This window comes from Budorcas taxicolor, chromosome 16 (assembly GCF_023091745.1).
Source record: "Budorcas taxicolor isolate Tak-1 chromosome 16, Takin1.1, whole genome shotgun sequence".
NCBI classification, from domain to species: Eukaryota; Metazoa; Chordata; class Mammalia; order Artiodactyla; family Bovidae; genus Budorcas; species Budorcas taxicolor.
In genome coordinates this window covers 45931607-45947045 of record NC_068925.1, presented here as the reverse complement: position 1 = coordinate 45947045, position 15439 = coordinate 45931607, and the positions used below count along the sequence as shown (strand labels likewise).

At 54.0% G+C, this 15439-nt stretch overlaps 1 protein-coding gene across 3 annotated transcripts in view; it reads right to left on the bottom strand.

Moving 5' to 3' along the window:
• RERE (arginine-glutamic acid dipeptide repeats) overlaps positions 1 to 15439 on the bottom strand; it is a 416860-nt gene that overhangs the window by 5967 nt on the left and 395454 nt on the right. For all 3 annotated transcript variants that reach the window (XM_052653908.1, XM_052653909.1, XM_052653910.1), the window contains 7 exons: positions 5048 to 5210; positions 4082 to 4174; positions 3396 to 3595; positions 2519 to 2680; positions 2048 to 2161; positions 493 to 1808; positions 183 to 405 (listed from right to left, as the gene is read on the bottom strand). In XM_052653908.1, the coding sequence (XP_052509868.1) occupies positions 183 to 405; positions 493 to 1808; positions 2048 to 2161; positions 2519 to 2680; positions 3396 to 3595; positions 4082 to 4174; positions 5048 to 5210 (2271 nt within the window). The remainder of the gene's footprint in view (positions 1 to 182; positions 406 to 492; positions 1809 to 2047; positions 2162 to 2518; positions 2681 to 3395; positions 3596 to 4081; positions 4175 to 5047; positions 5211 to 15439) is intronic.

The following is a 15439-nucleotide window of genomic DNA, read 5'->3' as shown; positions in this document are numbered from 1 at the left end:
CCCCCACCCTACCCCTGGTCCAGACCTGCCGTGACGGGGGACCGGGACCCAGAGGGGTCGGCATATCGTGGACACAGAAGTAAGGCAGGTGGGTGCTGAGAGGCAGCGAGGGGTGGCCCACTCAAGGCGGGCGCGGGGACCAGCCCTTGACGCCTGCGGAGCAGGCTGCCCTCCCGACTCACGGCCGCTCGCTCAGCCTCGCGCTCCCGTTCCCGCTCGCGTTCTCGCTCCTTCTCCTTCTCCTTCTCTCGCTCCCGCTCCTCTCGTGCCTTCTGCTCGGCCTCTCGTTTGGCCTTCTCGATGGCCTCCTCCCTCTTCTTGGCCAGTTTGGATCCAGCCAGAGGCATGAAGTACAGGTCGGTCCGTGCACACGAGTTGTAACCCCGGTCCAGGTGTTTGTAGAACCTACAAAAGGCCCAGTGTCACGGTGGGTCCCAGCCGAGGCCCCAGCTACCCCTGCCCTGGACACGCCTGGGTTCCCGGGACCTCTACCTGGCAGACTGGCTGGCGTGGCTGGGGGTGTCCACCACAGTGGGCTCAGGGGATGGGCTCCGAGGCGGGGGAGGGGGGCTCTCGGGCTCCTCAGCATCGTCCAGAGCCTCTTCCTTGATCTGGACGGTGGGGAGTGGGCAGGGTGCCCCTCCAGGTACGCTGCCTCCTGAAGAAACGGCACCAGAGCAAGGTGGCTGGGCCGAGGGGCCAGGTCCCGCCGGAGGAGTAGAGGTGGAGGGGCAAGTCGGAGGGGTGATGGGAGGGGGGCCCCCAGGGACAAAGGGGTGTTGGGCAAACGGGGGCTGAGGGGGCACCTGGTGGAGGCCTGTGGCAGGGTGGGAGGTGGCGGCGGGGGGCAGGCCCTGGCTCTGAGTCAGCACAGGGGGCTGTGCAGGGGATGAGGGCAGTGGCTGGCTCTGTGGCATGAGTTGCAGGGGCGGGGGGTGGGCTGAGGGGGGGTGGTGAGTGGACAGGGAGCTCAGGGGCTTCAGAGCAGGAGGGGGTGGGAGGTTGGCATTCATGGAGAAAGGAGAGGGCCCCGAGAGGTGAGGGGGGTGTTTGTGGGCCTGGGGCGCCGGCAGCTGAGGGATGGGCGTGGTGGGCGGGGGCTTGATGTGGGGCATGGCCAGGGGTGCTGGGGGCAGGGGCTGCTCCCGGGGGGGCTGCTGAGGCTGCAAGGCCGACTGAGGGGCAGGGGGCTGCAGGGAGGTGTGAGGGTGGGCTGCTGCCTGGGACACCTGGGGAGGGAGGCCAAAGGGCTGTGGGGGCCCTGGGTGCTGCAGTAGGGACCCAGCCTGGAGGCCATGAGGGCCAGGCGGGCCCTGACTGTGCAGGGGGGGCTGGGTGTGGGGTGGGCCGGTGGTCTGGCCGGCCGGGCCCGTCAGTGGCTGCAGCGGGGGGTGCGGTGAGGCCAGCCGCTGTGGGTGGAGAGCGGGCGCCTGTTGGATGTGGGCATGGGGAGCAGCAGCTGAGGGGGCCTGTGGCTGGGTGGGAGGCTGGGAGGCTGAGGGGGAGCCCTGTGAGGGGGCAGCGGGGGCGGCTGTGGGCCCCGGGGTGGGCAGCTGGGCAGTCCCTGGCAGGGCAGAGGAGGGGGCTGGGGCAGCCCCTCCAGGAGCCTGCAGGGCAGAGGGCTGCGTCGTCTGCTGGGCCGAGGAGTCCGAGTCACTCTCGTTGTCCTGGGGGCTGGGGATGCTGGGGGACGTGCTGCGATTGTCCTGGTCGATGTCTTTGGGGTCACTGCTGCCCTCATCGTTGACGCTGCGGCTGTCCGAGCTCTCCCCCTCGCCTTCGGACGGCGAGTTGGGCCGGCTGATCTCCTGGGGCCAGAGAAGGAAGATGGAAGGTCTAGGGGAGCTGGACACCCCCTGCCCCACCACATAGCGAGGTCTGGTTGAGGAGGCAGCAAGCAGGGACCACAGTTCCTGCCCTGACTTGGCCAGTCTTAGAGGTGCTCTAGGCCCCTCCCTGGGACGCAGGACACGGCCACCGCCCAGGGGGCTTCTCAAGGGACCGGAGCTGCTGGGGGCAGTCAATGTGGTTCAGCCTCAAGCCTCACCTGGGTTTTTGTCTTCTTGGAGCTGGTCCTGTCGGCCTCTTCTGTATCCGAGGTCCCCTTTTCCCGCTGGCGCTTGGTGCTCTTAAGAGGGGATGTGGCTTCCTCCTTCACCTTCTGCAGCGGGAAAGCCCACGAGAGGCCTCAGGCCAAGGGAGGATGGCCCAGCAGCCTCAGGGAATGACAACCACTTGCTGACACCTGGACTCCCCCTACACCATGCTCTACCCCCAGAAACAAGAAAGCTCTGGAAGGGGCCAGTGGGGCCAGGAAGGAACAAGTATCTGGGGACAGGAAGAGGTGGCCCCATAGGTCTGTGCTGGGAATTACGTGGACCCCTTTTTCCAAGCCCCAGTCCGCAACCCCAGGTGAGGCCTTGCTGGTGCCTGCAAGGTTCCCTAAATGACTGAGGGACTCGGGGCAGCTGAGTGCAGACTCCAGCAGCCCCTCCCACCTGCCCTCCTGGCAGCTCACCTTGGCTGACTTCTTCACTGTCTCTGCTTTACTGTCGTTGCTGGAGGTGCTCGCCGCGCTGGGAGAGTTCCGGCCGCTGGAGCGGATGTCTTCACTGATGGGCGAGGCACGACCATCAGGGCTGGCTGGCTGCTTCTTCCGACCACTGCGCAATGTAGACATCTGCCCACCCCAACCGGAGGCTGGTGAGACTCAACCCCAGTCCCCACACGGGCCACCTGGGCCCAGTTCCCAGGCAGGAGCCTCCAGGGTAGGTCAAATCCCAGCCCCTAGCAAACCATAGGCACCCCTGGCTGTCCCTCACTGCACAGGAGTCAACATGGAGTGAAGCAAGGAGGGGGTGAATGGGTGAGTTTACATGGAAAAGAGCAATTCTCAGCTTAAACTCGAAGCTCTCATCTCCTCCAGGGACTGTCCTGAATGACACAAGCTGGAAGTGGACAGGGCTGTCTGAGGGGCAGAGGTTGGCCTGAGTGATGTTATACCTGAGGTCAGCTTTAAGTCACTCCCCCTCTTCTGTCTGCTCCATGGAACTGCCTGCTCCTCCCACCAAACACACATGCACACTGGCCAATTTCACGTGATAGGATGGGAAGTGACCCAATGAGATGAGCTGTCAAATAATGCAGCTCAGCTCCTAAAACCCCTAGGCCTTGAGGACATTTCCGTAAGGCCACAGGGCTCAGAAGGGATGGGGGTACAGTGATTCATGCTGCTCCACCAGGTCCCCGAGGAGATGCAAGAGAGGAGAGAACCAAGGGCTCTCCCCCGCAGGCCAGGCATGTCCCCTCCAGGGTCTGTTTCTCTGCCTGAAATGAAACACTCCCAGCCTCCTCCTGGCGGGAGACACGCGCAGGCTGCCTGGCCAGGGACTCACCGAGCCACGACTCCGCCGCGTCCTCATGCTATGCTTCCCGCTGAGCCCATCGTCTTCCTCTTTGACGGGCTTGAACATAAAGGGTGGGGGGTCCACGGGCTTCTCGATGGGGGGCAGCTCGCCGTACTTCTTGAAGTGGATGCGGCAGTCGGTGCACAGCAGGATGTTCTCCCGGCCCCCGTGGTGCCAGTCTTTGGAGGCTGCAGGAGGGAGGGGAGGCAGTGTGGCTGCCAACCTCAGACACCAACGTCTCGGGGTACAGACATCCAAGCAGAGAGGCCCTTCAGTGGGCTTGGCTGACCGTGGTACCACGAGGACCATGTGGCCCTGGCCTCGGCTGACACCTGTCACTCAACAGCTCGGGTGCTGCAGCCCTGCTTCTTCCTGGAAGGAGAGATCTCAGGACTGTCCACCACCCTACTCATCTCAGGATGAACAGGCAGGAAGAGCTGGCAGCAGGCTCCCCAGAAACACAGGTGCCTCTGCCCTGACCCTGAGCAAGTCTGTCCCAGCCCCTGGTCAGTGCTCCAGCCTGACAGCCAACAGGACAGTCTTCCACTTTCTAAGTAACCCTGAAGACAATGCAGATGTCAAGTCTCCAATCTGATTCCCCAGACCTTCAGAACCAGGAAGTGCCTGAGCCTGGCTGCTCCAGCGAAGGGCCCCCTCCCACCGGCCCCACTTACTGGTGGTGAAGCAGTGGCGGCAGGCGTAGCCCTTTAGCTCCTGCTCACTGTCCTCGCTGTCGAAGTCATCCTCACTGGCTGAACTCAGGTCCACTGGGCATGATGGGCACACAAAGGGGTGGGGGAGACACCATCATGCTGGGCCAAGACTGGACCCCCTGTTACCTTTGACCTGCCCCAGGCTCTGGGCCAACAGTCAGAGCGGCCCAGCAGGCTGGCTGGGGCAGTGTTTACAAAGGACCACTCCGGATTTCTCAGGGCCAGTCATCAGAATGAAGAACTCATGTATAAGGGATGGTACCCAACAATCTGCTCTGTCATTCTGGTGGTCTGCTGTCACACCTCAATCCTGGAGAAGCTGGCACTGATGCCCACAGATGGTGGATCTGAACAGGGCGAGTGCATCCATGATGCCCTTCCTGACTTTCTGAGGGCCTTCCTCTCCATCAAGACTCAGCGCCCTCCAGGCCTACTGTTTCCCGTTTGTGACCCTCAGGCTGAGTGCCCTGGGCCAAGACAGGATCACAAGCCATGAATCTAGTTTTCAAAGGTTAAGAAGGTGTGGGCTTCACTGTCAGACTGCAGATCACATGGGACCAAGAGGAGGACTTCAGAAAAGTAGGAGGAAGAAGAAAATGTTAAACTGATCGTATTGTGACCACAAGTGCAGTGCACTGTCTGCTAAGGGAGATCATCCTCCAAAGTTAAAAACCGCCTCAGGCCAAGGTCAAGGCCAGGACTTACAGATAATATTAAGTTTCAGAAAAGTCTATATGCACAAGTAGTTTGTAAAACTCTTAGATCAGGCTTTGCAACACACACACATGCACACACATATACCACTGCCCCCGCCCCACCCCACCCCACCCCGGCCCCAACACAAGTTCTGCCAAGGACGGCTGTGAGAGCAGGTCCACCCAGAGCTGGGACATGGGAGCTTGTGGCGTGTGCAAAGCCCCCACTTACAGAATTCACTGGACGGGGGTCTGGAGGGTGTGTTGACGGGCGTGGATGCAGTACGGGTCTTGATCCTCCGGAACACGGCCTGCCTGCGGTGCCTGCGGTGGGCTCGGGAGCTGGCTGCTTCCGGGGTTTTCTTCCAGTAGTAATAGAAGGTGATCAGTTCTCCCTGCAGGAGAGAAGGGTTGGCTATGAGGCAGATGCACAGCCTTAGAGCAGAGGCTGCCTTTATCACAGCTGCCCTGGAGGCCTGGGCTCACTTGAGACACACCCGTGGAGCTGCCTGTGCAATGGGCCAGTGGGGCCTGTCTGCCAGCCCGTCAGAGCGTAACTTCTAGACATCAAGAACATTTATTCACTCAACAAGTATCTGCTGGGTGCCTACTATGAGCAGTTCTGAGCACTGGAAGTGCATCAATAAACCATCAACAGAAAGGAGAACTCCTGTCCTCCAGGTATGTGTATGTACGTGTGTGTGTGTATGCACAAGTGCACACAGGGAACATCTCTGCACAGCAAGTCAGTGAATCCACATGGGGAAACATGGAAATGCCCAGCCAGGGAGATCATTCCAGTTGAAGCAAACAACTGAGGTGGCAGGAACTGGGGCCAGGAGGGAGGTTGGGAAGAACAGAGCCCAAGCCCAGGAAAAGTGCTATACCGCCCCCCGGCCAGGCCCAATGACCACCCCGGACGAGCCAGCACAGGATGCTGATGGCGAAGCTGAGGCCTGGCAAAAAGACTGAGAGTGGATGCGGCACACGGTGGTGCTGGGTAGAGAGGAGACACCACACGTCACAAGGTCGGTGTGTAAGGCCAAAGGAGCTTCTCTTTTCATGGAAGGCCCCGAAGAAATGGAGCCAAGACAGCTTTTAAAAACAAAGCCAGCCGAAATGAGTCCAAATGCAACTTTTTAATAAAGGGCACTTGTGGCCCTCCCAGCCTCAAGGGGCTCAACCATACGTTCACACACACACGTACACACATGCACGTACATGCAATATGTACATACCTACACACATGTACAGAATACACATGCATACACATACTTGTACACACACGTGTGCACGCACATATACATACACACGGGGGTTGGGGGCAGCAATGGCAGTTGGCTGACAAAAGACCAGTATCTTGAGGGTCTTTGCTTTAAGAAAAAGTGTCTCTACTTAGAATTTAAAAATAGTTAAAACAGTCAGAGAGCCTTGATCACACTGATCTTCTCTAATGACATCACTACTCTGCAAAGTCAGTACCATATCTTGGGGTGTGTTCCTGAACATGGGAGGGTCCCTATATCTGAGGGTTGGAGCTACTTGGCCAAGGTCCACTCCACCTCATGGAAGGCTCTCTGCTTTGTGAATGCAGGAGCCAAAATGGAGAAGCAAAGACTGTCCACCAGTGACCTGAGATCCAGCTGGAAAGACCCATGCTGAGGAGACTGAAAGAGACGAAGCAATGCAGGTACCACGTGACACATCCGTGACCAATGGATGCCCAGCCACACGCGGTTTCTCTGAAAACACCCCCAGGAGCAAGTAAGCCACTCCCCATCCTCTTTCCAGTTCCACATGGGTACCTGAACACCACAGGACAATGTAGCAATTGCCCTTGAATTTCTTCCTTGTTTGCCTTCTACATGTTAGTAGAAGTTAGTCTACAAACACAGCCTCCAATGCCCCATACTGAGGGGAGCGTCCTGAGCCTCTGAGGTCCCGACCTAAGACACCTCCTGGCTCCTGCCTCTTACTTCCTACCTTCCTGACTTAGCCAGTCATTTATCTATACTGATCTTTTGCTGTTGGCTCACTGGAGGGCACAAACTCATAAATCCACTGTGATTAAGAGATCTGTGCTGACACCAGTGACCTGGTTCCGGTTTTCCTATAAGGAAACAGACCAGAAGCCAAGGCAGGTCATTGTCACCCTTCAAACACTGTCAGAGCTGCAGGTGCCTCATCAGTTCAGAAGGGCAGCTGGTGCAGTAAATCAAGCCCAGTCCCAGGGCTGGAAAGAAGAATGAGAAACCCAAAGGTTCCTGTTCCTCCCACCTCTACCTTCAGTGGAAGTTGTTTCAGGGGCCCAGGGACAGGGCTGAGACTTGAGGGAAAATGGCAAGCTGCAAGAGGCAAAACAAAATAAAAATGGGAGAGAAACCTGGAAGGGAGGCAAGACCACCTCGTCTCTGCCACACCTCGGTCTGACCTGTAGGCTGTGAACAAGCCACCCTGACGGTTCTGGGCGGTCCTGGTCTGCAATTCACGGACACAAGGGATCATTTCTGTTCCTCAAACATGAAAGAGTTTCAAATGGCATTAAGAAATGGTATAACCTGCAGATTCAAACAGAAGCCAGAGTTCAGGCCCAACATCGGATGCCAGACAGAAAAGACTCAGGAAAAGCCCAGGTTCACAACCTGAAGCCTTCACTGGTCCTCCTCGAGTACGTGAGAAAGATCAGGACACACACACCTAACATTAAACTAAGTGTCAACTTACGTCAACCTTAAGTAATAGCTCTTAAACAAGGAGCCCGGGACAGATGCCATCCTCTGAGTATCAAAGATCAAAATGGACTGCGGTGGTAAAATGAAAGAATATCAATTTCCAAATTCAGGGAACACAGGGGAGTGACAAGAAATCTCATATACCACTATGGACATGTAAAATGGTCAAATCACTTTGCGGAACTCTTTTGGCAGTTCTGAGAAAGCCAAATGGGCTTCCCTGGTGGCTCAGCCAGTAAAGAATCTGCCTGCAATGCGAGAGACCTGGGTTCAATCCGTGGGTCAGGAAGACCCCCTGGAGAAAGGCATGGCAACCCACTCCAGTATTCTTGCCTGGAGACTCCCATGGAGAGAGGAGCCTGGCAGGCTAGTCCATGAGGTCACAAAGAGTCGGACAGGACTGAGCGACTAACACACAACATACAGAAGGCTGAACATGGACCACACGGCCTAGCAACTAATTTCACTCCTAGGTGTTTACCCCAAAGGAATACAAATATGTGTGCACACAAAGACTTTACACACACATTCATAAAAACTTCACTCTTCAAAGCCCCCAACAATGCCTTAATGGGAGAACGGACAAACATATTCTGGTACACCCACTCACGAGAATACTACTTGGCGGTAAAAAGGTAAAAACAACTGACAGCTACAACAAGCAGGCGCATCTCAGACATCATGTTGAATGGCAGCAGCCCACACGGAAGGGCCCAGGCAGGATGAGTGGCTGTCTGCTGTCTGGTGCGTGAGGCGTGGGCGACTGCCCATAAAAGGACCTGAGGAGACCTTCTGGGTGATGAGGCTGTCCTACAAATTGACTGTGGTGTTATTACATGGACGTGTACAGTTGTCAAAACTCACTGGACCTGTGTCCTCTGAGTGCATTTTTAAGATCCATATGGTATACACACCAGTAATATATCAGCAAGTTGACTGGAAAAAAAAAGAATTCCAGACCAGGTTTTATTAGCTGCCTCTCATCCACTCTAATGTCTAGGAAGGGATTAAACATTGGAATGGAGCAAATCTAGGAGGATTAGAAGCAGCATACTGGTGACTGCATGGGTGGCTAGGTCTTGAGCACAAACAAAAGAGCATGCCGGGGAAAGCTCTGGTTCTACAAACAGGGAGTGAAGCAGCTCGAGGCCTCCCCAGGAATGAAGTCAATTGAACTTTAATCAAACATGCATAGCGTGTGCTGTGGAAACCCACTGCACATAAATTCAGGGAACAAAAGCTGCTGCAGAAATCAATAGCTTACTGAAACATTAACACAGGCAATCATTGATCAAAAGGCAGCTCCACAAAGGCAGCCTTGCAAATTAGCTCCTGCTTGTGCTTGCAAGCAAACACAGAGGCACAAATGTTGTCGACATGAATGGCCCGTAATGATCATTTTGTCCCCAGTGCTCTCAGCTCATCTCACAACAAGGCCTCACAGTCAACATGCCTCTCATCTTGGGGCAGTGGTTTAGTGCCTGGGCAAAGAAGCAGAGGGGTGAAGTCATCTTCAGGGGTTCCGTCACGGCTGCAGCTCTTGCGGGAGGAGTGTTCATGGCCCAGGGCTATATTTTTAGCAGATTCTCTCGCCCTCTCCAACTCCCCTGCCTTTTCTGTTGCTGCAGGGGTGGGGTGGGGGGTATCCTACAAGTCAGATGCAGAAAGCCAATGGCAATGAGACATGTGGCCCTAGATTAAGGACTCACTTTCCTCCCTGAGCCAGGTTCCCATACAGCAGCTCTTCTCTGGGGGTTAGAAAACTAGCTGTATTAGGTCTTTCTGACTTTCCACCAAAAGAAAAACAAGGGGTGGGGGAGTGTCAGGCACAGAAGAGAAGGGAAGAAATAAGCTGCTCAGGGCAGCACTCTGTCTGGGTGGATCAGGGGCCTGGGGGAGAGAGAGAAACCAAGACACAGAAATGAGAGTTGGGCAGACAGAGGCTCAGCCACAGGCGTGCCTATAACCCAGGCTCGGCCACTGGGAATCATGAGGAGGAATCATGGCTCCACTTCTGTGCTCTCCCCACACCCTATCCACTCCCCACCCCTCTGGGCCGGCTCCCCTCCCTGTGTTGCCCTGGGCAACCAGCTAAAGAGCAGGGCTAGGGTTGCTCAGTGGCATCTGTCTGCTCACCTCTCACAGGGAGCTTCTCGGGTATGAACCCACTTTAGGGAAGCAATGCTTTATCCGAGGGTGGGTGGGTGGGGGGTGGGGAAGATGAGCCAGGAGACCTGTTCCAGGGCCCAAATGGATGCCACTGGATGTGGGTCATGGGCTGGAGTGGGAGCTGACAATCCTGCTGCTGGAGACCACCTGACCAGGTCAGTTAATCTGCAGGCGGTTGGTAAGCTGAAACACCGCCCATGAACCCAGCTGCTGTTTCCTTTCCCTCATTCAGCCATCGCACTGCTAAGACAGGAGAGCCTGTACCTGTCCTGCACAATAAAAGGATAATCTCTTTTCTAAAGTAAGATGAGCTACCTGTATTCTCTGTAAGGGACCTTGGGGAAGCAGAAGTACAGACAGAAAGAGGAAGGTGCTGCAGGCACTGCCAGTATCGAAGATTCCTTCTCAGGGGGGATGTTTGTCTCCAAGACCATCAAGGAGCACACTCCCCAGGCCCGGGGTCTCTCCCCCCTCAGCCCGGCACTAACTCCTCAGACACAGGCCCTCTGGGAGGCTGGTGCACAGGCTGAAAAAGGCAGTCATCTATTTTTCACCCCATTACTGAACCTTAAGGGCACACCCCAGATTGAGTCCAGTTTGTTGTGATTATAACTAAATTATTACTGCTACAACCATCCACAGTCTCCACACCCAAAGGTGGTGGCAGAAGAGGTCCAGGGACCCTGGCTCAGAATCCAGGCTTGCCATCTGCAATCAGGTTCTCTCTTTACAAGCCAAGGAAGGCCTCAGTCTTTTATAAATAACCCTGGACATGCAGCACACCCTGCGCTCAGGTCAGGGTAGACAGTGTTCCTTTCTCTTCCACTCTCACAACATGGTTCCGTGAACCAGCAGAAAGAAACAATGCTGACCACTGGTCTTCTGTTATGCTGTGTTAAGGAGGGTCTTGGAAAACCAGTGTCCTTTCTGTACATGCACGGAGGGGCAGGGCAGGTGCAGGAGACAAGAAGTAATCTAACCCAGGTCCCTGCACACTACTGAGAACCCAGTACCAGCCCTAGAAGGTGACCAGTAGTCAGTCAGTCAGTTCAGTCACTTAGTCGTGTCCAACTCTTTGCGACCCCATGAATCGCAGCACGCCAGGCCTCCCTGTCCATCACCAACTCCCAGAGTTCACCCAAACTCATGTGCATTGAGTCGGTGATGCCATTCAGCCATCTCATCCTCTGTCGTCCCCTTCTCTTCCTGCCCCCAATCCCTCCCAGCATCAGGGTCTTTTCCAATGAATCAACTCTTCGCATGAGGTGGCCAAAGTATTGGAGTTTCAGCCTCAGCATCAGTCCTTCCAATGAACACCCAGGACTGGTCTCCTTTACAATGGACTGGTTGGATCTCCTTGCAGTCCAAGGGACTCTCAAGAGTCTTCTCCAATACCGCAGTTCAAAAGCATCAATTCTTCAGCACTCAGCTTTCTTCACAGTTCAACTCTCACATCCATACATGACCACTGGAAAAACCATAGCCTTGATTAGATGGTCCTTTGTTGGCAAAGTAATTTCTCTGCTTTTGAATATGCTATCTAGGTTGGTCATTAACTTTCCTTCCAAGGAGTAAGCGTCTTTTAATTTCATGGCTGCAATCACCATCTGCAGTGATTTTGGGTGCCCAGTAGAGCCACCCACAAATTCCCTTCTGCTGTGAACGAAAAGGAATTTCCTCTTTACTGAAGTTTTAACACTGCCTACTAAGAAGTCGGGGGAGCAGAAGAGATGGGGTGGGGAGGCAGGCCTGGAAGCTGCTTGCGAGAAGGGCATTAAAATACAGCCTTTTTCTGAGGCCATTTTACAGGCCCTCCAGGCCCACAGTCGGTGTGGTGGGACAGGGGCCACGAAACAGCAAGTGACCTTGACATGCCAAGGACACACCCCACTGCAGGGGTCAGACAGTAAACATTTAGAAGTTCTCTTCTTTCTCTAAGACCTACTAGTAACCGTTGGGATGCTAAGTAAGTATTTTAACTTGAGTACACAGAGAGACTGCAGATAAGTGATCGGTACAGAAAGCCTCAAGTCAATATGCCAACGGACAGTGAGAAGCAGAGCGGGCAGGGTTACGTTGCTAAAATTTCTGTTTGGAGAATGCCCTTCAGTCATGGTCTGGCTCGTTCTTTGGAGGTCCAGGTAAAAAGGGTGAAGAAACTCACCATTTACTTTCTGGACAGAAACAGAGAGATATAAAGCTTAAAGGGATTTAAAAAAAAAAAAAAAAGGTGTGTTTTTGCAAGGAGAAGGTCCAGGAAGCAGCGAGTGGTGATGAAACAAGGCCCCAAGCCCAGTGGGGGCAGGAGGAAAAGGAGACACACACAGCACAGAGCTGCTTCGGTCCCCAGCCCAGGGCCCCAGGAAGCCACAGGGAGGCCACTGGAGCTGGGGCCAGGGAGCCTGCCTGGGACGCATCCTCTGGGAAGAGCTGCTCTAACCCCTTTGATTTCCACGGCCACCTCTGCCTGTGAATTACAGCTGCACTGTTTCTTGGCAAAAATGACGGATTGATCCGAGGGTAGTGAAACAAGTCAGTAGAACTTCCTGGCACAGACTCCCATGCAGGTCACTCTTCTCTTGCTCCTTGAGGACCCCAGGCCTGGACCTGATGACAGAACAGCTGAGGTGAGAGCCGGGCACGGGGTCTGACCATCCACTGAGCGCAGGGGGTAGCTGCTCTTAGCGATCTCTCTCCAGCAGGCAACTGCTTGTCTTCCAGCAATGAGTCTGATAATTAAAGCAATGCTCTCCTGGTTTCTTCTTTTGCTAACCAACCAGATCCCCTCATCCCCGAAGGAGCCCCAACACCGTCAGCTTGCTAGCCTGCTGATGGTTATTTCCGCCTCTGTGGTCTCGGGGTACATTCAGAAGGAAGATGACAGGCTCGAAGGTGCAGCAGAACCACAGCCACCTGACTGCATGGCCACACTGAGGAAAACCCACGCCTGGGGCAGGCTCCCGACCCTCCATACCCATACCCATTGCAGCTCCTCTCCTGGAGACAAAGGGAAGGGAGGAAAGGGAAGACTCTTAGAAGTCTGTGAAGGTCTCCTAGGTTTAGCCGGTTATAATGATGAGACCACAGAGAGACACTCAGAGACACTCCTGAACCAGGCACTCTCACTGCCCTTGTTGTAAATCCCAACTGTGCAGGGTAAAGGGGAGGAAAAATCTTTTTTTCTTTCCTTTTAAAACAATCACTACCACTACATTTGAACACTGTGAAGGAAAGGGGACAGGCCAAGGTTAAACTCAAAACCATATGAGATTGCCTAAGCTCTGCGCTGCTTCAGCTGCGCACCTGGCCACCTGTGACCCCATCTCTGGTCCCACACTGTCCCTCGGAAGCTCAGATCTGAGGCCCTGAGCTGGCCTGGCCCCTCCCACACAGAGACCAGGCCAGTCCTCTCAAAGCACAGCCCTCATCTTGTCAACCTCCGCCTCCAAATCACCGAAGGCGCCTCAAGGCCTGCAGGGAACCGCCCACCTACTTCGCCGCCTCCTCCAGCCCTTCCCTCTGTCCCCAGAAGACAGTGTGTGCGCTCTCTGGCCTGCACTGAACGTGACGGCCAGCTCACCGCTCCTCCGTGCTCTCCTTCACAGGCAGGATGCAGCCCCGTGAGCCCTCACTACTCTGTTCTCTTGATGTCTGTCCGAGCCCTCCTCACCACGCGGGGCTCTAGCCTTCAGAGATGTCGTCCCACTCCTCTGTCCTGTACTCGTTGGCTCTCCCTTGGGCTGCAGCCATGAACGAGCCTGTCCAGCTGCCAAGTCTATGTCCACCCCATCTGCAGGCCCACCCCAGAGTCCGGGGGACCATCTCAAACATAATGAGTGTTCAAAAAACACCTGATGGAATGAGTATTTTCTGAGAACTAAAATTTACCTAAACACTAAAAGCACAAAACTTCAGAGAAATGGAAGCAACATTGCCAGCTTTTGAGAAATGGACGCAAGATTGCTAACATTTTATTTTGCCACGTAAGGTCATTAAAAGTAACTACCTGATCTCAACATTATTTCACAAAAGAAATGACATTTTATCTTTTCTAAAAAGTATAAATAAGATAGACAATCTCTAAACTAGAGTCCTTTAATTTGATAGGTAGTGTTAACATGAACCGACCACAGTGTTCCTGCTTTTCATTTCCCACGGTCCAATGAAGACAGAATCCTCGCACCTGCGCGGTTGCTTCCAATTGGCTGCTCTTGGGTAGGTATCACAGCTGGCGGGAGGGCGGGCTTAGGAACCCAGTGCCCCCACTTCCTCACCAGTTGCTTTATCCACAAACCAACTCACCACCCTTTTACTGGGCTGTTGAATCTACAATAACAATAGTTAGGCACTACAAACAGGCACTTTCCATACCTTCGTATGTTTAGTCGTCATAGTACCCTAATATAGTCATCATCCCTGCTTTATAAATAAGATGACAAGCCACAAAATGGTCATAGCTTCAGTCGGCAGCCCTGGGGGTCTTCACTCCACAGTCTTATGCTCTTAATCAGTCTGCTATGAACTAAGGGGAAATAATCTTTTTTTGAAGTCTGAGGCTTGAATTTGGGTTATCTTTTTTATCTAAAGAGCTCAGTTCAATAGTATCTCAAACCCACTAACTGGACCCTGGGTAGTGGTAGCTGAAGAGCACAGAAGAGCACTATGCATCCCTGAGCACAACGGGCAGCCAGCCTTCCTACCCCAGCACCCATGAATTACAAAACCACACCTGCCTGAAGCGATTCTTGGGGGACCAATATCAGAGACACACGTGGCAGGCACCTGTGCACAAGCCCAGAGTACTGCCTTCCCACACATTCCGAGAATAGACTCCAGTTCTTGGAAGTCTTGTCCCTGGATCTTCCAGGGACAAGACAGGATGGAGGCCATGGGTATGAGCACCCTTCCAGACCTGCTTGCCACACGTGGGCCACCCAGTGGCTCCTGCTCAGAAGCCCTTGGCCACTTCAAGCTCTAGGCTACAAATGTCATAGACATGTGCCAAGCAAGGGGTCATCGCATGCCACTTCATCATGAAGTCCTTCCTGGTCTCTTCCTCCAGGAGGAAGTCTGAGTTTAGATCAGGTTGGGGCCGTCAAAGTGCTGCACTAAATATGCCAGCAAATATGCAAGACTCCGCAGTGGCCACAGGACTGGAAAAGGTCAGTTTTCATTGCAATCCCAAAGAAAGGCAATGCCAAAGAATGCTCAAACTACTGCACAATTGCACTCATCTCACACGCTAGTAAAGTAATGCTCAAAATTACTTCTCAAAGCCAGGTTTCAGCAATACGTGAACCGTGAACTTCCTGATGTTCAAACTGGTTTTAGAAAAGGCAGAGGAACCAGAGATCAAATTGCCAACATCTGCTGGATCATCAAAAAAGCAAGAGAGTTCCAGAAAAACATCTTATTTCTGCTTTCTTGACTATGCCAAAGCCTTTGACTGTGTGGATCACAATAAACTGTGGAAAATTCTGAAAGAGATGGGAATACCAGACCACCTGACCTGCCTCTTGAGAAACCAGTATGCAGGTCAGGAAGCAACAGTTAGAAGTGGACATGGAACAACAGACTGGTTCCAAATAGGAAAAGGAGTCCGTCAAGGCTGTATGTTGTCACCCTGCTTATTCAACTTATATGCAGGGTACATCATGAGAAATGCTGGGCTGGAAGAAGCACAAGCTGGAATCAAGATTGCTGGGAGAAATATCAATAACCTC